Source organism: Alnus glutinosa, chromosome 10, assembly GCF_958979055.1.
Source record: "Alnus glutinosa chromosome 10, dhAlnGlut1.1, whole genome shotgun sequence".
In the NCBI taxonomy this organism is placed as follows: Eukaryota; Viridiplantae; Streptophyta; class Magnoliopsida; order Fagales; family Betulaceae; genus Alnus; species Alnus glutinosa.
The window spans coordinates 21070656-21097879 of record NC_084895.1 but is presented as its reverse complement, the minus strand read 5'-3'; the positions used below and the strand labels follow the sequence as shown (position 1 = coordinate 21097879).

The window sequence follows — 27224 nt, the reverse complement described above, 5'->3', positions numbered from 1 at the left end:
AGATGATTTAGTTTTGAAATTTTATTAATATTAATGATTGTATCTTCTATATGTGATGTGAATATGCAAATTTTTGAGATTAACATTAATTGCAGATGTTCAACGTACATAATGGAGAAGAAAAAACAAAACTGTGCATCGCTTAATGACCAAAAAAACAAAGTCAAAAGATGCTACATTAATTTATAGTCCACATTTTATAAAGGCAAGTGGAATAATCTTCATTCCAAGGCACCGAAAAGTTTCAACGTCACTTGACTAAAACCCTTGTGTACATGCACATACGTGTGTATATATATATATATATATATATTAGGATTGTTTATAATTATTTGTTCAAATTTAAAAATATTCGGGCAAGTAATTATGAAAGACCACTTATAAGACCCACCTAACTTAAGAAGTGGTTAGACAACCCAATTTTTATTTGATTAGGTGGATCTCATAACTAGTCTTTCACAATTACCTCCTTAAATTTTTTTAAATTCGGACAAATAATTATAGGCGATCATAATCCCGCGTCTATTTAGCACCGTGGATCATGCAATATCATTGCTGTCTAACAATTCCATGTCTTATATACTTCATAATCTTTTCTATTATCTTGAGATGTCAATGACTTGGACTCATCTTTTCAGGCTGCAACAATAATATCTGAAAAGATGAGTCCAATCCGGACCACAACTGGACATCGCCAGACCACCATAATTGGGTCACCGTTGAGATTTATAAAAATATCAATTTTTTTTTATTGATAATTTGATGCTGTGAACAAATTAAAACTTAATTTTTATAGGTTAATTAATACTAGCTGGACTCTCACTAGTAAAATCATGGCAAAAGTGAACCGGAAGTAGAGGAGCGTGGCCATATATATATATAGGATAAAAAGGCTCTATCACCTTTCGTCGGAGCCGTTCTCGATCAGTATTCTTCAGGATGCCATTTCTTGTACTGCAAATTTGCTTGTGTGTTGTGTCAGTGGGTGTGTTGAGAAGGAAGCAATTGTAGTGATCTAAACAGACTACAAGTTGTAAAAGCCTCCTCAGTGGGTTGACCAACAAAAGAACGCTTGAAAATAAATTAATATTAATTATTTAGTAAATAGCTAAATTAGTTATAATTCAAAACAGAGTACAAGTACGAGTTGTAAACAGACTAGACTATGAGACCACTATAGACTAAAAGATAAGCATATATAATCTGAATACACAAAGAATTCGGACATGCGAATTGTAGTTAAATTCGGAGACGGGAATTCTACTTCCATTCGGACATATGCATGACTTACCATGCTTATAAAAGAACACCCCGGCTTATCAAACAATCACAACCAAAAACGTTCCTTTCTGATAATTAAACTTTTGCACATCGATCCTTGATCAGACGACACTTTGTTTTTATTCATCGATATGTCTCAGCTCGGCCATGTTCTCGCACTTTTCATCATCTTAGCGTCTTTCTCTTCCTCTTTCGGGAGTTACCAACATCAGGACCCGCTTTATCCTCCAGCTTCAAAACGCACCATTCACGACAGGCGCCTGGAGTTTGAGACCCAAAGTTTTGGCCTCACAACAAGGCCTATTCCATTTACTTCACCAAAGCTAGTTAATGTAGATGACTTTCGCGCTAAAGGTGATCATGGAGCAGATGATACAGAGGTACCTAACCCATTATTTTACTTTTTCTTTTTTATTTTTTTCTGCAGAATTTTGTTTTGAGTTTTTTTTTTTTTCCTCACTTTTCGTCTGCAGTCATTTAGCAAAGCTTGGAGGGAGGCTTGTGATTCTAAAGATAGTGTTCTTGTGGTACCTAGAAATATGACCTATCATCTTAAACCAATTGCATTCTCGGGCCCTTGCAAATCTAATTTCACATTGAAGGTTAGTACTTTACGTTCTATGCATGTATATATATATATATATAACAGTGAGTTAGGGACATGAATAGATATATATATATATATATATATATATATATATATATATATATATATATATATATATATATATATATATAGAAATGTTTTGAACAAGTTTTAGTGTTTCTTTGATACTAGGTCTATGGAACAATCCAAGCATCTCGTCGTAGATCAGATTATCCAAAACATACACAACATTGGCTTCTCTTCGAAAATATTCAAAATTTTACGGTTGAAGGTGGGGGAACTATCGATGGCAATGGAAGGAAATGGTGGAAGAACTCATGCAAAGTCAACAAAACACTTGTATGTAATTCGACTCAATTCTTTCATTTCATTTTCGTCGTCTTTCTTTCTCTTAATACAACCTCAACTAATCAATATTTTTATTATTTGTCTGTTTTGCAGCCTTGCACAAACGCACCAACTGTAAGCCATTCTTAACTATTTCTTAAATATACTAAATTCATCATTTTTTTTTTTTATCAAGCGATCATTTTCCACTTTTTTTTAATTGTTTATAGGCCGTGACTTTCCTCAACTGCAACAATTTGAGAGTGGCTAACCTGCGGATCAAAAACGCACAACAAATGCATCTCACGTTTCAAAAATGTGTAAACGTCAACGCTTCAAATCTCGTGATAACTGCACCATGGTATAGCCCCAACACTGATGGAATACATGTCACCGAAACACAAAACATTAAGATACAGAATAGTGTTATAAGGACAGGTATAAGACACAACGACTCTAAGGTTCAAATGCATGTTGCTTTTTAATATAAAACCGTCAATTTTCTTTAAAAAATTGCTAAATAAAATCTAGTTTGGCTTGCCTCAGTAAAAAAAATTATTGGAGATCTTCATGCAAAAAATAACAATTAATCAAGATTGAAAGATTATGAAAGTACAAATGAGATTTTATCTTTTATTTATTGAAGGTGATGACTGTATTGCAATCGTAGCTGGGTCAAAAAATGTTGAAGCCACAGATATTGCTTGTGGACCTGGCCATGGAATCAGGTTTGTAACTCACCTTTATTTGCCTCTAATTAATGTTTCAACTCATGCGATCCTACCAGCAAGATGCATGAATATTATGTTGCTGGTTTTTGTTTTGCAATTTAATTATTAATAATTTTTGCATAATTTTTTTTTTCAGCATTGGAAGCTTAGGTGCTGGCAATTCAACTGATTTTGTTTCAGATGTGATAGTAAATAGAGCGATACTTTCAAAAACCACGAATGGAGTGAGAATAAAAACTTGGCAAGTAAGAATTGGTTTTAAGATACGCATTTTTTAGCGCTCCATAACTCCTTGTATAGCAGCTCACACTTAACATTTATGTGTTATTCATGTACGTGTAGGGAGGCTCCGGACATGCAAAAAATATCACATTTCAAAATATTGAAATGCACAATGTCAAAAATCCTATAATCATAAATCAATACTACTGTGATCGAAAAGGATCGTGCTTGGATCAGGTAATACTCCAAATTTAATTATTTAATAGTTGAAATGAAAATTCACGTATAGGCCTATCACTTATGGAAATGTCACATCAATTTATAAGGGATTTGTAGTAAAAGCTAAAAACACTCTTAACAACACTTGTACGACCTCTAAACTCATCATATTAACTCACAATCACAAACTAACATGATGTTAATCTTCATTTTATTCTAATGACAGGCATCAGCTGTGAAGGTAAGCAATGTTGTTTACAAAAATATCACAGGCATCAGTGCATCAGAAGAAGCCATAAATTTCAAATGTAGTAAGAGTGTTCCTTGTCAAGGGATTTTATTGGAAGATGTTAATCTAGTCTACCAAGAAGATGCAAGTGTCAAAGCTTCTTGTGAGAGTGTTAGATTGACAAGCCAAGGGAAGGTCTCTCCACGGTGCTCAAATTAAAGTATCTCATTGTAATTGCTTTTACCATTTGTTTATTAATGTTCATATTCAATAATAAGAGTTTTTTTTTTTTTTTAACCATTTATTTATTAACGTTCAAAATGTGTAAACCATTTCTCCTATTTTTTATCAGCAAATAAAATACTGAAGGACAAGTTGATATCCTTTTCTTCAATTCCTAATTAAGAAGAATGATAGCTTCTGCTTGATGCTTGACAAGATCATAATTAAAACCCAACGGAAATACAACCCCCATACTTGGTATCAAATTGTTATTATTCTTATTAATTTTTTTTTTCTTTTCTTTTTTTCTTTTTTTATTTTTTTATGAATTAAAACCTTCATTGATCGGACACATCAATCTACAACTCTCTCCAGTGAAAATCTCGATGCAAAGGTCCCTTAAAAGGGAACAAAACACTCCCTGCCTGACGAAGCAGAAAATCACCATTTATGCCCGACACGTAGTTTCAGTCCATATTTGGCATACATTTTCACCAATATTTGGCATACATTAATTTACACCGCTATTGGGTACTATGATATTGAATATTAAATCACTATTTATCTATCAAAACTCAAGCTAATAGAAAGAGATAAATTTAATCATTTATATTCTAACATTGAATACATCTAGCCAAGGACGAACCGCAGCCCGTAAAGTGACTGATTCCAAGACCAAAACTGAAAATCCAAGTACCCAGTGATATCATTCATTCAACAATACAAGCTTACTTGCGCCAAAGAACAAAGACCGGGTTAACTAGCAAATATAATCATGAGAAGAACTTTTTAATAGTTTTGAATTGGAAAAGAAAGCAAAAAATAGTTCTGCAAGGAGACAACAAAGAAACACAACACGATACAAAACATATATGTTAAATTACCTCGTATTATATTCCAAAAGTTTAAATTGAAAGGAAGAGATAAATTTAATCATTTAATTAATATTTTAACACTCTCCCTCGCGTTAATAAGTGAGGCCCAACATGTAAAATATTTAATTAAAATGGAAGGTAAATAATGGAGAGTCAACACAAAGCACTAGTAACCAAGAAAAAAGAACAATTTCATATAAATCCTAAGACAAATAAAGTTCCTGTTGGCTGAAGAGGGGGGAAATCCATTTTATTTGCACATGAAAATGTATGCCATCAAATATCAGACCTGCTAAAGCCAACAAAAGGGCTTATAAGATTCATAGAGTAATGTAACTTAACACTCAAAAACAACATTATTGAAAAATAATTTAGATTCCTAAGTAACCTCAACCAAACAGTTAACCAAATATGTAAAGTAGTAAAAAGAATTAACACAAATATTTGGTTACAAAGTGGAAACTCTTTGCACCAAAGAGAAAAGCCAATCCAATGCAGCTAAACATAGAAAATCAATTATCAGGAGAAATAGCTAATTACAAGAAGTTCGTACTCATAACCATTTGCAGTAATCACTCTCTTGAACTCTAACAAACGTCTACTTGTCTACCTCTCTCCCAGACCCATCTGAAGAGTTCTTTTATTGATCCCTGAACTAGAGCTCCTCTCCAGTTAGACTTTAATGTTTGAACGGGTGAACAACAAATACATGAAACACTTTAAGGGAGATACATATAAACGTTTGTGCCTAATAATCATTCTCTTAGCACACTGGAATTCTCTACAAGAATTCTTAAAGAAACACTGCTTAGAAGCCCTTTTAAATAGGCCCAGGAAGAACGGATTTCTAAGCGGTGGTGTCTGGACACGTTAACACATGTTCGGACATGTAACAAAAAATAAACTTTCTGCGAAGTGTGTCCTGACATGTTGCCCTAATGTCCAGACATCTGCATGAAAAACTTTCTCTGCATGCAGTTTGTGTTTTACGAGTCCGGACATGATGCAGAACATGGCCTTTCTGGAACTTGCGTCCGCTGGGTGTCCGGACATGTGAGAGAACAAGACCTTACTGTGAATTGCGTCCGCTGGGTTGTCCAGACATGTGAGAGAACATGAACTTTCTGTCAATTGTGTTCGGATTTTCAGCAACAAGTTGTATTCATTTTAACATTTTGCATTCATTTTAGAATGAGAAAAAGCCAACAAGTTGTATGTCGTTGCTAATGTTGTCATCACAAATGTTCCGACGTTATTTCTCATCAACGTCAACTCTAATAATGACGTATCAATATTTGTCGCCGCTAAAAATGCATCACATGAGGAGACTTGTCATCACTGATATCAAGTTATCTACGACAACATGAAATCGTCACTGTTAACTTGATATTAGCAACGACTTTAGTGTCGTCACTAATAGCATTATATGTCACCCCCAAAAATGCATCATGTGAGGAGACTTATCATCACTGATATCAAGTTATCAACGATGACGATGACTGATAATGTGTTCTTCTTTTAAAAAATAGGGTTAAATACGTTTTTACCCTACGTACGTGGTTTAACTCTATTATTTTTTGCTCCCTTTGATTCGTTTCGTATCATAAATGGTACCTTGGTTTTGGTGAAAGACGAAGATGATACTTTCGTCCAAAAATTAACAGTAGTCCATGTCAATGCCATTAAACACCCTTTAAAAGTCGACATCTGTTCTAGATGCCACATCAGTGCCATATTATATTTTTAAAAAAAAAAAAAAAAAAAAAAAAAAAAAAAAAAAAAAGGTCCCCCTTGGCCAATCTGGAGGTGGCCGAACCATTCAGCCACCCCTCTTTTTGTTTTTTTTTTCAATGTTTTTTTAAAAAAATTTAAAGCTTTTAAAAAAAATTAAAAATAAAAATATGACATGGCACTGATGTGGCATGCAGGGGTGGAGCTGGGCCCCCCAAGTCAAAGGTTTTCCCAAAAAAAAAATATCTAAAAATAAAAAATAAAATAAAAATTTTAGCCCTAATTTTTTTGATTTTCTTAGTTTTGGCCCCCCAAAGTTTTTTTTTATTAATTTGGCCCCCACCAAAGTCTAAAACCTGGCTCTGCCCCTGGTGGCATGTACGTACACGTCATATCCACAGCTGAGAGGGCAGACTTATGTGGCATCTGGGACAGGTGTCAACTTTTAAAGGGTGTTTAGTAACACTGACGTGGACTACCATCAATTTTTGGACGGAAGTACCATCTCTGTCTTTCGCCAAAGTTAATGTACAATCTACAATACAAAATGACCCATAAGGGACAAAAAAATAAAGGAGTTAAACCACATATGGGTGTTCACTACTTAACCCTAAAAAATATTATCAATTACTTTTCTTTTTTCTTTTTTCTAAAATTATTGCTTTAATTTTTCATTTAATAAGAAACTAAAAAATGTCAAATACGGTCATTTTAGATCAAGCACAAAGCACAAAAAACATAGTAAAAGAGATCAATTGAACAAATTAAAAGCATTGAACGAAAACATATATCACACTATTAATTAACAATTGGCCTAGTTGAGAAATCATCTTAGCCTTACTTTAATTGATGGCTGGTCCTAATCTATTGAGATATATTATTGTCACAGATAGGCAATGATTATACTCCTAGCTAAAAAAAACAAGAAACAGTAAAATAGTATCAGGGCCACTTCTTCTACCCATTCCTTTCGTATTGCATATTTTTTTATAAGTGCTGATCTAAAAGCTAAAACGTGCAACATATTGCACATTGAAAATGCATAATCAATGATGAAATTGATGAACGAGGCATGTACGATTACTTTGCCACACATGCACTCGTTCCGGACAGAGTTGTGTCTCAAATACAAAAATACTGTGATTTCTCAACCAAAGCCAGCAATCAGTCAAGTGAGTGCAATGCAGCCACTGATGGAGTTGAACCAAATGATGAGGACATGCATTAATATCGACAACATCTTTGCTTCCCTCCGTTTTTCTACCAATGTCAAATCCCCACCCAAGAAAGCTTTTGTAAGTGGCAATTTTTCTCTTTTAATTTACAATCTCATTTTAGTAAATTTAATTAAATATATATAATATATATTGTATATAAAGGAAATGCGCCGCTAGCCACATATGCAGATGACGAATAACGAATAACAGATGCACACGGTTATTATCTGCCCTCATTTTTATTCCTAATATATATATATATATAATAAAAATGCTCAATGATCGTTATCAGTATTCTTGCTTTTGGTGTTTTGGTTGAACGAAAAGACGTGGCTGGGTCGGATGATCGATGAAGAGAAGGAGTTTAATTAAGTTTGAGTTTGTTTACGATATGATGAATTAACTTAATCATAAAGGGAAGCTCCATTTACAAGTTGTAATTGCTTGTGTTGGCGGGTGTGTTGAGTGCTATGGTGACGTACGTAATTGGTTTTGGTGTTTGGGTTGACCCAAGACGTGGTTAATTGGCTGGGAGGATGAAGAGAAGGAAATTATAATTTGGTTAAATGTATAATAAATCTTTGAGTTGGTGTGCGATTTGAAAATGTCCCTTCTCTTTTTAATTTTTAATATTGACTCTTTCACTTTTTTGTGATTTTGAATTGGGTTATTCCGTTACTTTTCCGTCCAATTTCGCAAATTCCGTTAGTAACACGTCAACCTTTTTTCCATGTCACCTTAAAATGAAAAGAAGTATAAAGTAAAAAAAAAAAAAAAAAAAAAAAAAAAGGCAAAAAGAAAACTTGTAGATTATGATTATCAAAGCATTAATAAAAAAAAAATAGCAGGAGTCTCTAATATTATTGGTGTGATACATATTACATTTCGATACAAATAAAACTCATACATAGCAAACTAAACAAAATGGCTGAAAATCGAGTAAATCGTACAAATAAAAACAAAAATATTCCATAAAACATTCAAATGAACTAAAAAAATAATACACTTAATTTTAATTTAATCCATAAAAATTAAAACATGTTTAAATCTTTGTGCCCATATGAATAGTTTATAACGAAAAAGAAGTATAAATAAAAAAAAAAAATAGCAAGAAGAAAACATGGTTTAATCTAATTATCAAAGCATTAATAAAAAAAAATTAGCAAGAATCTATGATATTGTTAGTGTGATACGTATTATATGTAAATACAAATAAAACCCAAGTAATTAATTAAACAAACTAAACAAAATATTTTTTTACGAATACAAAATAAAATAAAATCTTTCATTAAACATTTAATATAATCAAATAAATCATCACATCATGTTCAATGCTTAAGATCTCTTTGGTGTTTCAAAAGTATTTATATTTATTTTATGCACAACAACCAAATAAAGTTTTGCCATGTTTTGCTTTGACAAGCATAAAAACACTTTCAAAAAATAGTTAAAAATTGAGTAAATCACATAAACAAAAAAATAAAAATAAAAAATAAAATAAAAATCGGAAAACATAAGTCTTTGTCTTAGTTTAATCCACATATATTAAAGAGAAATGTTTCTTGCACAACTCTTACAAAAATTTTGCACAACTCTAACTATTTTTTTTTTTTTTTAATGATTAAACATTGAATTTATTTTTCTACATGTGGACCCTAAATATTCAATGGTTGATCTTAAAAAAAAGTTATTGGATTTGTATAAGAGTTGTACAAGAAACATTACTCTATATTAAAGCATGTTTAAATCTTTGTTTCCATAGGTATACATGGTTTAAAATGAAAAGTATAAAGAAAAAAAAAATATCAAAAAGAATACATAGTTTAATCTAAATATCAAAGAATTAATACAAAATTAGTAAGAATCTTTGTATGATACCTATTTTTTTCAATATACATAAAACAAAAATAATTTTGAACATTAGGGAAAAAAAAAATACAGAGAAAAATAAACAATTTTTATGAAAATTTATTCCCATAGGTAGACATGGTTGAAAATAGAAAGTATAAAGAAAAAAAATAGCAAGAAGCATATCTAGATTCTAATTATAAAAATGCATAAAAGACGAAGTCCTTCAACCTCCACAACCCCCCACCCCCCCCCCCCCCAAAAAAAAAAGGAAAAAGAGAGCAAAGTCCTTCCAAAAAAAAAAAAAATTATGTACTTAAACATTTTATTCTTCTCTTGAATGTCGTTGTTGGATGCTCTTCATTTCACAATTCAAGATGTTTCAAACCCTAAAGAGAAATATATAAATAATCAATCTAAGAGAGTAGTATAACTTTTTAGCTTACATGTACGGTTTCTTTAGTATTAATGCATGCAATACTTATATGGTTAATTATGGGTAGTTAATGTAGTACGTTTTTAGTTTTAAATTTTGTCTTTCTATAATTTTGGAGAATAGTAAATTCTGAAACCATAATATTGTACATTAAAATTCTGAATTTAATGAAATCCCATATAAGGAAAATTTTTGAAATAAGATTTTAAATAAAAATCTGACCACTTAGAATTAATGCATGTTTTTAATTTTATTTTTTAAAAAAAAAAATCTCACAACTTAATGCGGCTATAATGACACTTAATGATATAATGCAAAAAAGACCTTATTTTGGTCTCATGAAGATTAACACCCATGATCTTTTTCATTAAAGCACAATAAATTTATTAAAATTATAACAAAACCGGTTCAACCTTTAAAATTCACTACTCTTTTTTTTTTTTTACTTAAAAAATCGGTTCAGTATTTAATAATTATGGGTTCACACCAAGTATCATACCCCCTTCACAGTTCACAAACAGATGATGACTCATCTCGTTGGAAGAGCCAGCTTTTACAATTTACGCTCTTATCATGACAATATTCCTTATTTCAAGTACCAACTTCTTCTTTTCCCCAACCCTTCTCTCAGCCACTTCCTCCATTTCCCCCTTTTTGTTCTTTCTCAGACTTGCTGACCTTGAGCCTGTGCGTGTTGGGTGAGATTTTGCTGCCCAAGTAAATCTTCGAGGCAATTGAAGAAGCTTTGGATGCTTGCTAGAGAACAGATAGTCTTGGATTTAAAATTAGCACCTAAACCACGACCTTTTGGGTTTTTAAGACCTGCGATCTGTATTGAGATTCGTCGGCCCCACTTTTGTCCGAGTGTTGAACTAGCTGGTTGGTATGTAAGGCAACTATCTAAACTGAATGTTGATAAAGCGTTGGAACCAGTTACAACTTTTCAACTTGATAACCAGTCTTGTCACTTGTCAGACACAATTAATTTTTGCGGTTTGATAAGCTTCTCTGGCAAGATGACATCGTGAATAGAGCTTGAAGTGTGGAATTTTCTTCCACCAGTTTGCACCCATTAAATCCGGTTCAATCATCAACTCATCTTCTTCATCGTTCCTTCTGGAATGTGCATGAATAAAGGAATCGATTTGTAAGTTGCTGCTACTATGAAGTATGAACACTATCATTCTGTAACTTGCTGCTACTATCCCCGATCGACCACTTCTCTGAGCTCCTCTCGTCCACCTCCGACGAAGATTCCCCCAGGTGGTGTCCATGGACGGAAACCACGAGCAAGAGCTCGAGGACCTGGAGCTCCCCAAGAAGCATGTCGCCGACCGCTTTTCCGATCTCCTCGTCCACCTCCGACGACGATTCCCTCCTCTCCATCGCCTGGCTTCGCAAGCTCCTCGATATGTTTCTCTGCTGCGAGGCTGAGTTCAAGGCCGTTCTGCTAATCCTTCCCAGATTTCCAAGCCCCCACTGGACCGTCTCGTCCCTGAATTCCCCAATCGCATCGTGAAGGCGTTGGAAGTCTGCAATGCGGTCTCGCACAGGATCGCATTTGTTTTATTTTTTTCCAGTTTTGTTTACATAATTAAAACGACTGTGTTTTGAGAAACTAAATCTTGACCCTCAATTTTTCTACGATAGATGTGCTTTAGTTTAAAATTATAGCACTGAAGCCCGATCCCGATCCGTATTTTAAAATCATTTATATTCCTTTTGTGCACAATAATTAAATAAAATTTTGTCTTTTTTAGCTTTCAAAAGCAGAATAATACTTCTAAAAGATAAGTAAAAATCGTGTAAATCACATAAAAGAAAAACAAATATCCTCTAAAACATTCAAATGAATTAAAACATAAAACCGTTATTTTTAGTTTAATCCATATAAATTAAAACATGGTAAAATCTTTGTTCCCATAAGTATAGTTTAAAATGAAAATAAGTATGAAGAAGAAAAATAACAAGAAGAAAACTATAATTTTGATTATCAAAGTATAAAATAGAAAATTAGTAGGAATTTTTTATATTGTCGATGTCATACCTATTATATTTCAATCCTATATAATTTTGAACATTCGAAAAAAAAAAATTAAAAAAAAAAAAAAAAACATTCAAATGAAAAATTGCTCAACCAAAAATTTCACAAACAAAATGAAAACATATTTAGATTTCAACCAAAAATATAAAATACTAAAGAAACACATGTTTTTACAAAAGAGTTCTACTTGTATCATTAGTTGAGAGAGAAAGACTGCTTGTATCATTAATAGAGATATATATATTAAATAGATCGGTTCAATTTTATTTAAAAGACCAGTTCAATACTTAAAGAACCGGTTTAATCACTAAAAATTATAAATTCATGCCACATGTCAACATTCTATGCCATTCTAAAAAATAACTCAGCTTTTATATATATATATATATATATATATATATATATATATATATATATATATATATGTGATAACTATGTCACCTGTATTCTTTGTGCGTTGACTTGGTGGGAAAGCCGTTGGAATGTAACGGATATAACCAACAATACCGCCAAAAAAGAAAATGAAGCAATGATAGAGGCTAAGCAGCAATGCTTGTGGAGCTCTTCAGAGAGAAAATGCTTATACCTCCTCCAACAAAGAAGCACCTTAGCTTCTATCCTCCAGATCCATGCTTTTATGCTCCGCAACGCTCTTGAAGCCAACGTTAATCTCCTCACGAAGTTCATCGCAACCTGCGGTTCCCTTGCTCTCTTCGCCTCGGGAAACCCACTTGCTGGCATCCATCACGCTCGTCGGGTGTTCGATCATCGGCCCAACAGGGACGACGCGTTCCTCTGTAACTCCATGATCAAAGCCCATGTGAGTATGCGCCAGTTCGTTGAGTCTTTCACTCTTTATAGAGATCTTAGGAGGGACACGGATTTTGTTCCCGATTGTTACACCTTCACAATCTTGGCTAAGTCTTGTGGTTTAAATGTGGCCATTTGGGAAGGTCAAGAGGTTCATTGCAATGTTGTTAAAATTGGGTTTGGATTAAGTTTGCATGTATCAACGGCTCTGGTTGATATGTATGCGAAGAATGGGAAGATGGGCAGTGCAAGAACGTTGTTTGATGAAATGACGGAAAGAAGTGAAGTGTCGTGGACTGCTCTCATTTGTGGGTATGCGAGGTCTGGGGATATGAGTAATGCAAGGTTACTCTTTGATCGGATGCCTGTGAAAGACTCGGCAGTGTTTAATGCAATGATTGATGGTTATGTCAAATTGGGAGAGATGGGCTCAGCTCGGAATTTGTTTGACGAGATGCTGGATAGGAATGTAGTGTCCTGGACTAGTATGATTTTTGGGTATTGCCGTAATGGTGATGTTGACTCTGCTAGGTTGCTATTTGATGCCATGCCGGAGAAGAACTTATTTTCATGGAATGCAATGATTGGTGGATATTGCCAAAACAAACAACCTTATGAAGCATTGAGATTATTTCAGGAAATGCAGTCAACCACATCATTTGAACCAGATGAGGTGACTATCGTAAGCATTCTTCCGGCTATTGCTGATTTGGGTGCTCTGGATTTGGGCGGCTGGGCTCACCAGTTTATCCGGGAGAGGAAGCTTGATAGAGCAACAAAAGTCTGCACTGCGCTTGTCAATATGTATGCAAAATGCGGTGAAATTACAAAAGCCAAAAGACTTTTCGACGATATGCCTAAAAAAGAAATAGCTTCATGGAATGCTTTGATATATGGGCTTGCAGTCAATGGCTGTGCCAAGGAAGCAATGGAGATATTCTCGGAGATGCTGCGTGAAGGATATAAACCAAATGAAATAACCATGCTTGGTGTTTTGTCTGCTTGTAACCATAGTGGTCTAGTGGAGGAAGGGAAGAAGTGGTTTAAAACAATGGAGGAATTTAGGCTTACCCCAAAGATTGAGCACTATGGTTGTATGGTAGATCTTCTAGGGAGGGCTGGGTGCTTGGAGGAGGCAGAGAAGTTAATTGAGAACATGCCTTACAAGGTTAATGGGATAATCTTGAGTTCTTTTCTTTTTGCTTGTGGATGCTCCAAGGATATTATGAGGGCTGAGAGAGTACTAAACAAGGCAGCCAAAATGGAGCCATGGAATGACGGAAACTATGTGTTGTTGAGAAATTTGTATGCCACAGAGGAAAGGTGGAGAGATGTAGAGGAAATTAAGGGGTTGATGAGGAAGAATGGAGCAAATAAAGAGGTAGGCTGTAGCGTTATTGAAGTTGATGGTAGAGTCTGGGAATTTGTGGCGGGGAAAAGAGTGTATCCGCAGCTGGAGGCTATGCATATGACATTGGAGCACTTGGGGAAGCACATGAAGGGACAGATTAATTTAAACTAGAGAGCGGCGAGCGTTGAATTTCTTCCATAAAAAATGGGAGAAGCGCCTGTAAATATGAGCAAAAAACAACAGGATATGGTAACAAGTATGAGGTTGCCGTGCCTATGTTTTTATGTATGGGCCAAATGCAAAGTTTTGCCACCGAGTGGGACTTCGGATTCGTTTGGGTTTGTAAATTCAAAACGTCTGATTTAAAAATAACGATTTTAAAAATGTTTGATTTGAAAACACAATTTTTAAAACCGCAATTAAGCGTATGGTAAAATCGCAATTTAGTCTTTAAAATCGTGAATTTTTAAAAATGCACCCCTTGCATACTATTCGAAAATACAGATTTTTCTACATTTTCAAATTGCAATTTTTTAAAAAACACACTTCAAAACAATACATTTTCTACAATTGGGTTTACAATCACATTTTTTATCTACGAAATTGCAATGTCAAACCTACTATTTCTCTATTTTCATTTGTCTTTTGTCCCCCCACCCCCAGAAAATTTCTTATTGTAACATTACTACTACAAGCCAGTAGGCTTTGAGAAGTTTGAATTAGAAACTAGGAAAAGGCCTATATATGGAATCCTTTTTAAGAAATTAGGAAGATTGAATCATCTATTTTTTATTTTATTTTTTTTGGTTTAATTAGGTCTAAAAGCGACATCGACATGTAGCAAATATACGACATGAGGCCACGATAAGTGTAGTTTATGGATACGGCATGCAGTTTATAAAAGAATAACCATTATGTCTAAAGAAATCTTTGGTTTTGCTTTTGACAAAGTTTTCTTTCTAAACATTAAATTAATTTGTGTTTTTAGAGCACATAATTCTCAAAATGTATTTTAAAAAATACATGTGAGAATCACGTGCTCTAAGAATAGATGATAGTTTATATTAAAAATGCACTTGAAAATTACATGACAAACTATCTTTTATCTTTTATTTTACATCATTTTGCCTTCACTATCGGTTTGATTTTATTTTATTTTTTCTATATAACCTAAATGGCTAAATCCATCAAGTCCTTTTCTTTTTCTTTTTTTTCTTTCTTTTCAGGAATCAATAAAATGGGAGATTTTCACTTCATATGAAGATGTCTTATTGAATTTTATTTTTGCTGAATATGTAGAAATCACTTCTTGTGGATGTTGTATAAGCTTGCATTTAAGTGATGACATGTGACAAAAAATCATTTTGCAATGAGAGATTCATAGAAGTATATACTTGATGCATATAATGTTAAATCATTAGTTATTTCAAAACCTTCAACTTATAAAAAATGATAAATTTAAATATTTGAATTAATATTTTAACACTCTTTACGTGTCTCACATGAAATATTAAATTAAAATGAGAGATTAATTATAAAAACAATTCGAATTCAGAAGCTATGTTCCAATACCACATGAAGTCATGATCGTTTGTCCCAAAACCTTCGGTTTATCATAAATGCTAATTTAAATTATTTAAATTAAGATTTTCACATATAAACAACTATGTACTGTAGAAATTCTTGTGCAATACAAATGACAAGGTTGCCTCTTAGGGTCAGCCCTTCAGTCGAAGCTCGCGACTCAACTGATCCATGCTGAGAGGAGTGCGAGACATAGGTTTCAGATTTACCTGATAAGAATGAGTACATGAAGTAGTCCTAACTTAAAGTGGTTTCCGATCATTTAAAAAAAAAAAAAAAAAAAACCAATCCCACGTTATTGCTCCTCCTTCATGAATCAGGCTAGTTCCAAGGCAAGAATTTTATAAGGACAAAAAGAATATACCTTGCTTAGACTGATCAAGCAGGCTATACATGAAGTCATTCCCTCTCTCTGCCTCTCTTAATATACACACGTTATTGTTGCACCTGAATACAGGATTATCCTTCATGAGCAAAGTGCGTGGGTTTGAATATGAGTTTCATGGGAAAAGGTTGGTCATTTCTTTTATCTTTTTTCATGGAGTTTTTTTGAATTAATTGAATCATTTCTTTTTACTACTGTTCCATATTTTAATATATATATATATATATATATATATATAGATAATTCTTATTTAATGTCTTTCATCATATTTCTTTTTTTTCTGCATATTATCATTTAATTTCTTTGTCTATGGATATTATAAAGCTGAGAATAAGCTCAGTCATAGTCATATCTAGTTCATTAATTAGATAGCTTTCAATAGCTAAATTATACATGCCTGCTTAATTGATATCATTAATTGTTATTCGTTATTTCTTTTTCTATCATCATTATATACCCATAACATATTTGTGCTAGCATTCATAACTTGTGTTACCTTTATTTGTTTTGGGGTAAATACCGAAGAAAATCATAATGAAATTGAGAGAGGGAAGAAAAAAGAAAAAGAAAAAGAAACACACATGAATTATGGGGTTTGGTTTATGACCTATATTCACAAGTTGAAGCTTTAGAGGACTACAATTTTTACTTTTATTCTTGATAATCTTTACATTAATACCAACGTTTTGAAGCCATTATTCGATATTTTTAAAAAAAAAAAAATCAAAATATAGTAATCTTTATTGAATAAACTTCAACCACCTAGGGAAAAAGCTCCCTATATATTATTCGACAACTATAGATATAATTTGGAATTTCTTAAACACAAACTCTATCTATGACACACAAAATAACCTCTTTAACTATTGTATGAGTGACTATGTTCGCATTCCTCTTAACATGTTCAATTCTCTAATATCGCAGACTCGCAACTAACTCAACTCCAGTTTAATGCCATCCACAATATAACTACCGCTCCAATTTTTACCTATTGCTTTAATCGTACTGACAATCTGTACAACATCTCCCTCTAAAATTATATCATGAAAGCTCATCTCTTTACATATTTCCACAGCATGGAGAACTGTCAGTGCTTCAGCGACCTTAAGTGTAACTAAAAAATTCTTGGTAGTGCTCATACAACCAAAACAACCCCTTCAAAATCCCTGATAATAAGGCCATTGCCAATCCGCCCATTCTTCTTATTCACAGTTACATCATAATTAACCTTGAACAACCTTGTGGGGGGGGGGGGGGGGGGGGGGGGGTGTTGCCATAAAATATGGGGGGCTATATAGCCAGAACTATGTACTATCACCTATGTCCCAGCAACTCTTCTAAAGTCTTCAATGGTGGTTCGTGCTTCCCTGAGTACTTGTTGAGGATGAATAAATCCCCCCTATGCACCAATCCATTCCTGCAGAACCAAATTTTCCTTGCAGAATAGCTACCAGCTCTAGGTCTAGAACATCACAGTGACCCATAAGTTCCTCAAAAATATGAAAAAAGAGTAGAAACCCCTTCCGCACCTTTCTGGAGTTTTTTGGGACCGCATCCCCATACGTCTTGAGCGAACGGGCAACCTCAGAGAATATGCTTTATAGTTTCGTCTTCTCGCAAGCAAATCGGGCATAATGAATCAGTGACTACCCCTCGTCTAAGAAGATTCATCTTAGTTGGGAGAAGATCATTACACGCTTTCCACATGAACATTTTAACTACATTAATATTTTAAGGTTCCATATCATCTTCCAAACATGCAGCTTCCCTAGGACCCCAGCACCTTGTCTAAAGCTCCCACCACGCTAAATAGCTTATAATTCCTTTTCCATGTGATACGTGCTTCTCACTAAGAATTCCCCATGTGATGTACCTCTCCAAATTAGGGAATTATTTGCTTGCATAAAACTCAAAGGGATTTGACATAGTGCGGCCTTCATCTTCGCAAAAAGTATCATGTATCAGCTTGGAATTCCACCACTTGGTATCTGGGTCGATGGGCTCCATCACCCTTGCCTCCGCATCAAAACCTCACCATGGAGATTGAATAGAAAAAGAGATTGGAATCAATTTGTCATCCCAAATCTGAATGTCTCGACCATCCCCACCCCACCCACCATATTAGCCCATTTTTAAGCACATCACATGCAGATAGTAAACCTCTACAAGCAAAAGATGGTCTTTTACCCATAATAGCCTCTAACACTGTCGAGTTTGGATAATATTTTGCCCCAATTATTTGAGCTGCCAAAGAAGTGGGGTTCTTTAGAAGTCTCCAACCCTGTTTTGCTAAAAAAGCTTTATCAAAGTACACCTAATCTCTGAATCCCAGCCCTCCTTGTGTTTTCGAGACCCAGTCCCCATCGTTCTTAGCTCATTGAATGTATCTTGGCCTAATTTTTTTTTTATGCCCCCACCAGAACTTTTGCATCAACCCATTTATTTCTTTGCAAAGGCCAATGACAAGCTGAAAAATGCTCATACGGTATGTGAGAATAACTTGAATCACAGCTTTTAAGAAGATCTCCTTCCCTACTTGTGAAAGGAATTTAACATTCCAATTATGTAGCTTATTTCACACTTTTGCCATATATTTTGAAGCTGCTAAATCAAAGAGACTATATATATATTGCAAACCAGAACAGCTAACCATAAGTGCAAAAATTTTATTAATCTTGGGGCATAGCATTGCCAAAATAACTAAAGGAATAAACTGCAATATTGAATATGTGTGTTAAGCTATCATTATCTTCAACCCGACCTTCAAATATCTTCTATTTAATGTCAGATATAATCATTTAAAAATGGTGCATCTTATGATCCATATTAAATTTCACAGACCCAATTGTATATATATGTTGCCATATATAATATGTCCATATGTTTCCACATTATTTAAAAATAGATACAACAAAATAAAATCTTAACAATAAAATAGAACTAATTCTATTCCTACCGTTCGTCATCGTCATCATATCGTTATCGTCATCGTCATCGTCATTACTAGTTGTCATTAATGGAAGACTGGAGAATCTGGAGAAAGTTAATAAATTTATTTAACTCTATAGATTTTTATATATATATATATATATATATATATATATATATATATATATATATAAAAAAAAAAAAAAAAAAAAAAAAAAAAACTCTATAGATTATAATAATGTTTCTGAGCTGTACAATTTGCATTGTAGGATCACCATCAACGCAGATGTCGAGTATTAATGTTGTGGAGACGCTCTACAAGCGGTTCATTGGGGATTATATCATCGACTTTCGTGACTTCCATATTGCTATTCTTGATATCTTCACGTATGATATATATATAGATATATATATATATATATATATATATATATATATATATATATATATATATATATATATATATATATATATATATATATATATATATATATATATAGACTTATATAGAAAAATTAAAAATTAAAATAAATAAATATATAAAAGAAAATGAATACTTTAATTAATTTATTCGAAGTTCCATAACTTTTGCAATCTCCTCTCAAAATTTAAAATTCTCAATTTAATGTATTGAATTTTCAACTTTTTACAATCGTGCCCCTCCTGTTAGGGTTTAGAGTTAAATGATCAGATAGTCAAATGACCATTATACCTCTGGTAAAATTTATAAAATTACAAAATTACATTAAATTACAATTAAATATTTATTTTAAAATAAGGGTATTTTAAAATTTTCTATAACCTCCATTAGATTTTAACAAAAAATCGTAATGTATATGTGAGATTGAAATTTTATTTAAAGTTCAATACACTAAATTGAAAAGTTTTTTAACTTTAAGGAACACATTGCATAAGTGATTAACATTTAGATGGATTACGTACAATTTTCCCTTTTAAAAATTAAAAAGAAAAACTAAGTGGCCGTGAGGACACCTCTCCTCCAATTTAGGTGGTCACCTGCCAATCTGCCATTATAATTCTTTTTTTCTTTTTTTCTTTTTAATTTTTTTGTGAACAATAAGTTAGCTTATATAAGCTAACTACTCTCAATAATTGTCCCCTAAAATAAATCTTATGCAGCACTATCAACTCAGCATTTGCCTGGTAAACACTATGATGTACCATCGCGCGAGGAAATAAAGGTCATTCTAGATTGCTTGCACATTTATACTATATATATATTATTATTCTCTCATTTAATTTCCTCATAACCCAAATATTACAATACGCAGAAATGTTTTAGGATCTGGGAAGAAACAAAAGATAAAGAAGAAAAGAAGAGTGTGTTCATCAATTTTATGAAAGAGACAGTCAATCTTAGCAAAGTAGATGACTCCATGCTGATAGCTGGAATAGTAACACCTCCTGCAGCCATGGTGGCTAAGAGAGCTGGAGAAACGATTCTCCGGCTGAAAGTGTTGAAGGCCATTCCCGACGTCCTCTTCGTTCCCTCGGCGACGTTGGTGGCTCTAATCTCTGTTAAGTTCTTCAGAAGGTTTTTCTTGAAAAAAATAGCAACCTGAATGTGCCTAATGTGGCCTCTTCCTTTATCTTTTATATGACATACCAAAAAGTAGTTATCTATTAGTGCTATCGCAGTTGTAATAACTAAAGGCAAACATCCTGAATATTAATTATCACCAACAATTTCTTTCAAATGTAGATTGTAAAAATATTACGTTTAAATTCAGACAGTTTCTTGCATCGAACGGCTTGAAAAATTCTACCTATTAAAAATGAGGCATGTTATCAATGAAAATTGAGTATATTTTCAATCATATTCTTACACTATATGTTGTAGAAAAACTTTGAGCCAACAGCTATATTTTGGTTTTCGAAAGAAGAAATGTCAATTCAACTTGAAGAAGGAGCCTTTTGTAAGGAAAAATAAATAAAAAATTTGCCGCCTCGATAACATACCACCTCTTTTTAATAGGTAGCATTTTTCAAACCGTTCGAAACAATGAGCTGCATGAATTCGCATGATTTTAGAATTAATTACAATTTTAAAGAAATTGTAAGGGTCCTGATTCAAAAGTAGATGGAAACTCCAAAAGCCCCAACTTTGCATTATAGTGAGAAATTCACTGGTCCTTTTCCAATGTAACTGCACTTTTTTGGGTAAGTGCATTTGTTTTTAAAAACATACAATCTTAAAGGCTGAACGGCACTCTTTAATATTAATTACGTTTTGAAATCGTTATTTTTTCAACACAATTACCACCACTGAATAATAAATTACTCTGCAGTATCTGAGTCAAGCCTTGAGCAACACTAGAATTTTGACAGGAAGCGAGATAAAACAAATAAATAATTTTAAAAAAAAAAATTTTAAAAAAAAAAAAAAAAAAAAAAGAGATGGTTGTTACTTAAAAAAACATGGAATTTAGCCGGGCCCACGTCAGATCAGTTTCAGATGCCCAATTCCATTTCAAGGCCAAGATCAAAACCTCAGATCCAAGAACTGGGTGTTTGAATATATTCAGTTGATGCTCACAACCCATCAAAGACATGGTTTTGTCATAAATCATTAAGGCCAGATAGAAATCTCGATCTTTAGCTCAAGGCCTGAAGCTGAAGACATCAAAACAAACAAGCTTAGGCAGGATATAAAGAAATGGGTAGGATACAAGAAAACCTCCATTTCACATGCGTTTTAGCTTGCATTTTCAAGTTCCTTGAACATTTGTGGTAAATAAAGCTCTTGATATTGATGTTTTAACGACTCAGAGAAAAAAGTTAACCACATATACATTATCACTCCAAAAATGACTGTCAATTTGGAGTTTCTCTAAAATCTATTATAAAGCTCAGTTTCATCTAGTAACTAGGTAATATGAGACTTAGCACTCATGACTATCTTTTTTCGACAATCTCAAGAAGACTAAATTTATCAGCTGCACAATCCATGACCATGATAGGAATAATTAAGGTTAACTAGTAGTTGAGTTGGAATTCTATGGGTACCTAAGGCTCGGTTGTGACGGAATTGCCTTTCAAATAGGAGAGACCACAATAGCTCTTTTAGAGAAGGAGAAACACAAAAGTTCACTCAAATAGGGAGAATACGGTAGATTTCACAAATAACTTCTCTAATTCTCATTAATCACAAACCGATCTTTAAAGACATTAAATAAGGTGACACCTATTTTGGGAATTAAGAAACAACAAAGAGAGAGAGAGAGAGAGAGAGAGAGAGAAGCAAGGAAAAAAGGAGAGGTTGTTGTTGCCGAGGGAGGGAGGCTCCCCCCGGCTCTTGTCTTGGCCCTTAGTCCTCTTGGACTAAGGTGTTTTGTCTCCTCTCTAAGCTTTTCTCAGTGAAGGCTAGATTTATCCCAGTCATTAGGGCTATGGAGCTTTTGTTCCCTTAGCCTTATTAGGCTATAGAGGTTTGTATTTTGTGTTTTTTTCTTTCTCTTTCTTTTGTTTATGGCAAGAAGGCTCAAATTTAGGCGATCCAGCGTGGGGGTGTGGCGGTGATCGTGTCTTTAACGGTGGTTGTTTGGCCAGGGTTTTCAAATTTTCATCTTCACCTTTGAAGCCAGATCTACACAACTCCTTTGCTTTTTCCAAGACACGCGCCCCTCAGCCGCATTCCCCGTCATCGTCCGATCCAACCGCCGAAAGCTCAGGCCACGTCGGTCATTGGTGTCCGGCGCATGGTTTACACGCGCTAGAGAGCCTTTTGCTCTTTGGCGCGCGTGACGGCCACGCTCCGCTTTTTCTGGCCATGCACGGTGTTGGATGGGGTCTACAGTGGTTGATCTACGACTGGGTAGTACAAGTGACGGCGCGTGTCCGCCACGCGTCGCTGTCTTCAACGGAATCCGCTGCTGTCTCTACTGCCGACAGCTTTTTTTTGGTTTTTTCCTGCTTTGTGTTGTGTATTCCTCTTGTTTCCTCTGATACAAGCTGTCTGTGTATTGCTCAAATTTTATTGGAATTTCTGTTGGCTAGATGCTAGATTGTCCCTCTTTTATTAGAGAGTTAGCATTAAGGTAAGAGATGCTCAAATGTAATTCTGGTAAGATTTGGTGTTTCTGCTCCGGCAACTGTTTTTTAAGTCAGATCCTTCTGGCTTAGAGTGTAGGGGTATTGTACATCTTTCTCAAGATGTAAGCCTTCGGGCCTTTTAAGTAATATATAGTAGCACATGCTACATGTTCTACAAAAAAATAAAAAATAAAAATAAGGTGACACCTAAATGAATAGAAACTCTTAATTAATCATAATCCTAATTTAAAATAATATAATCATAATTTAAAATGATCTAACCCTAAATCTATTACTATCATTACTAGCTACTAACCCTAATCTTATTCCTATGACCCCATGTGGTTAGGTAAACACTAGGGCATAACTGCATAAGTTCATTTCCTGCAATGGAAATCATCATGTCTTATTGGGTCCACGAATGTCTTGATGGAGCAGGTCAGGTTACAGCTCAACCAGGCTTGAGGGAGTGCTTGTGGCTTCTACCATGTAGGCCCCTCCTGTCATTGGTTGCTAACGAACAGGTGTTACTATAATCATGCCCAAGTAGAATAACCACTCTAGACACCCCCTCGGGCCTACTTTTTTATATGTGGAGGGGCATGGAAGAATTCTAACTATAGATAATCTGATCATGAATAGGGACGGATTATAATAGACAACAATAGAAGATTCCTTCAAGCAATTAACATGCTAGTTCCAAGCCAAGAATCTGATTTCGTTAGGAAAACAGAATATCAAAGCCTGGAAAAGGATACCTTGCTTAGACTCATCAAACATACTATATATGAAGTCATTCCCTCTCTCTGCCTCTCTTAATATATAGACGTTATTGTTGGACCTGAATATAGGATTATCCTTCCCCAAAATGGGTTTGATTATGAGTTTCATGCCTAAAGGTTGGTTCTTTTACTTCTATTCAATTTTTGTTATTTTTTTTAAATGTATGATTCTTACTTATTGTCTTTCGATCATCATATTTCTTTTGTTTCTGCATATTATCATTTAATTTCTTTTTCTATGGATATTGTCCAGCTGAGAGTAAGCTCAGTCATAATCATATTGTTCATTAATTAATTAGATAGCTTTCAATAGCTAAATTATACATGCCTGATGCGATTATCAATAATGTTATCATTTTTATTGTTTATTTCTTTTCCTACCAATTTTACCCATAACATATTTGTGCTAGCATTCATAACTTGTCTTACTTCTATTTGTTTTTTTGGGGGTAAATACGAACCTCCTCCCTTACTAATCATAGAAAATGTCTTGTTTAAAAGGATGAAAAAATTCATGTTCTCACGTAGCAGGTAAGGAGTGCGTTTTTAAAAACACTAAAGGCAGTTTAAGGTACCATGTTTTCAAACAACATATTTTATCAAACGCATAATCAAAATCATTACTTTTTCAATCCATACATTTAGAATCTGTTAAACTAAACCGGCAATATTAAATTTCACCCTAGATTTAAGATTAATAAATATAATAAAAAAGATATGGGGTAATTACTTTTTTTCCCGATAAACTACATGTCATTGTCAATATGCCACGACAAACTGACACTCTCACCAAAATAAAGCATTGAACTACCATTTACATACCAAAACCCCCATTCGGTCAGTCAAATTTGAGAAAAGACTCAAATACCATAACTTAAAATCAAAATTTACATATAATACCCTCAAAATTAAACAAATAAATAAAATAAAAAAAAATAAAAAATAAAAAAAGCAAAAGAAAAAGAAAGGAGGCGGCTGCTGGTGGAGGGATATTCTATTTTTTAATATATATATTAGGTTTAATATTTTTTTTTATTAAATTACTGTTTGAGGGCATTTCTATCTTTAAACAAAATTTAACGTCTAAAAATAGAATGTTCATTTCGATTTAACGAGATTCCCTTCTGGAATGGGAGTTTTGGTATGTAAATGATAGTTCAATGCTCTCTTTTGGTGATGGTGTTAATTCGTTGTGGCATATTAACAATGGCCGATAATTCATGAAAAAAAAAAATGTAGAGCTTGTTCGGTAACTCATCCACAAAATTTTTATTTTCATTTTACTTCTTCCAAAAATATCAAATCAAAAACATTCTTACTTTTTTACACTTTTTACATCACATCAATATATTTTTATTATTATTCAACCAAAAAAAGCCACTACAAAACAAAACTTTTTCACTTTTCTATAAAACATTCTCAAATTTTATATCACATCAATCATTTCTTACTATTATTCAAATAAATATTCCAATTCACAATCACTTACCAAACAAGCTCGTAATTACCCCAAAAGATAATGCAAACCAGGTCTTATGGATGTTGCCAAGTTTGCTGAAATTATAAAGCCAATAAAAGAAAAAATAAAATAAAATAGAAATCCTTCAAGTTTTGGTTTCAAAGAGGGTGGTTGGAAGTATTTGAGCTTCGTAGCTCGTCTTTTAATTTTCCATAGCAGAACGGCTAACCAAAAGTATAAAATTTATATTAATCTTGGAACAGAAAATAACCAGAAATGAAATAGTAAAGTTGTTTAGTAGACTGTTATACAACTTGATGACGTGGCAATAAATATTAGTCTTTGGATCAACAATTATTGAAAAAAAAAAAAAAAAAAAAAAAAGGGAGTGGGGGGCTAATTTCGAATGTCACGTCATTCCAATTGTATGATAGCTAATAGCAATCTTACTAAATAACATTACTCAAAATGAAATTGATAAACTACAATATTGGAAATGTGGATTAATCTATCATTATCTTCGACCTGATCCCCAAATATCTTCTATTTAATATCAACCATGGTCATTTAAAAACTATGTATTTCATGGTTCGGATTAGATTTTATAGATGTAATTGTATATATGTTATGTTGCTACGTTATTTAAAAATTGATGAAACAAATCATGATCTTGACCCTTATGGAGTTGGTAGAAATTCCTAGTAGCAATTCATGAGGAGAAAGTTAGTAAATTTATTTAACACTAAAATATTTCTGACCTGTACAATTTGCATCATAGGTTTGCCATTAACACAGATGTTGCATCTTGATGTGAACACGCTCTACAACCAGTTCATTGGGGATAAGATCATCGACCGGCTCATTGGGGATAATATCACCGAGTTTAATGACTTCCATCTTGCTGCTCTTGATATCTTCAAGTATGTACAATCATTCTAATCTTAGATATCATTTATTTTTATTTTTTTATTTTAAAAAAAAAAAAAAAGAAAGAAAAAAAAGAAAAAGAAAATATCGGAGTGGCTGCGGAGGCACCGTCCTCGACTTAGGGTGGCTACACTGCTGGACAGCCTAAGAGGTTTGTGAGGCCATCCTACAGCTTCCTCTCTTAGGTTGCTAGAATTTCTAAATTATTCGAGCAGCCTAAAAACCGTTCTTTATTGAAGCTAATTGCTCTCAATAATTGTCCCCAAAAATAAATCTTATGCAGCTCTATCAACTCAGCATTGCCTGGTAAACACTATGATGTACCATCGCGCGAGGAAGTAAAGGTCAGTCGAGATTGCTTGCACATTTATAATATATATATATATATATATATATATATATATATATATATATATATATATATATATTATTATTATTATTATTCTCTCATTTAATTTCCTCCTAACCCAAATATTACAATACGCAGAAATGTTTTGATAGCTGGAAAGGACAAGAAAATAAAGAAGAAAAGAAGAAAGTATTCATCCATTTTATGAAAGAGAGAGTCAATCTTAGCAAAGTAGATGACTTCGTGCTGATCGCTGGAATAGTAACACCTCCTGTAGCCATGGTGGCTAAGAGAGCCGGAGAAAAGGTTCCCCAGCTGAAAGCGATCAAGGCCATTCCCGACGTCCTCTTTGTTCCCACGGCAACGGTGCTGGCTCTCGTCTCCGTTAAGTTCTCCAGAAGGCTTTTCAAGAGAAATGGAGCATCCTGAATGTGCCTAACATGGCCTCTTCCTTTATCTTTTATATGACATTCCAAAAGTACCAATCTATTAGAGGTATCGTCTCCTCCATAATGTTGTCTTGCAATTGTAATAACAAAGAGACAACTTCGCCTTAAAATAAGATATACACCGGTCCTTTTCACTTTCGAAATGTACAGCAGCTAAG

General features: G+C 33.6%; 4 protein-coding genes across 4 annotated transcripts; all 4 read left to right on the top strand.

Moving 5' to 3' along the window:
• The first annotated feature begins 1412 nt into the window (after positions 1–1412).
• On the top strand, positions 1413–3835 carry LOC133879187 (polygalacturonase-like). The gene is made up of 9 exons (XM_062317724.1): positions 1413–1661; positions 1755–1883; positions 2060–2227; positions 2330–2350; positions 2446–2653; positions 2862–2943; positions 3083–3191; positions 3289–3405; positions 3614–3835. Exons 1-9 carry the CDS (start codon positions 1413–1415, stop codon positions 3833–3835), a joined length of 1305 nt encoding a protein of 434 aa, XP_062173708.1.
• Positions 3836–12518: 8683 nt separating this feature from the next.
• LOC133880278 (pentatricopeptide repeat-containing protein At2g44880) lies at positions 12519–14466 on the top strand. The gene has a single exon (XM_062319198.1). It carries the CDS (start codon positions 12519–12521, stop codon positions 14319–14321), a length of 1803 nt encoding a protein of 600 aa, XP_062175182.1. The 3' UTR covers positions 14322–14466.
• A 1750-nt stretch (positions 14467–16216) lies between these two features.
• Positions 16217–20728, top strand: LOC133879460 (uncharacterized). Its single transcript, XM_062318029.1, has 3 exons — positions 16217–16246; positions 20188–20249; positions 20340–20728. The coding sequence occupies exons 1-3, from the start codon at positions 16228–16230 to the stop codon at positions 20628–20630; spliced, it is 372 nt and encodes a 123-aa protein (XP_062174013.1). The 5' UTR covers positions 16217–16227; the 3' UTR covers positions 20631–20728.
• Positions 20729–23874: 3146 nt separating this feature from the next.
• LOC133880420 (uncharacterized) lies at positions 23875–27200 on the top strand. Its single transcript, XM_062319370.1, has 4 exons — positions 23875–23999; positions 26120–26261; positions 26552–26612; positions 26756–27200. Exons 1-4 carry the CDS (start codon positions 23969–23971, stop codon positions 27044–27046), a joined length of 525 nt encoding a protein of 174 aa, XP_062175354.1. The 5' UTR covers positions 23875–23968; the 3' UTR covers positions 27047–27200.
• Positions 27201–27224: the final 24 nt, after the last annotated feature.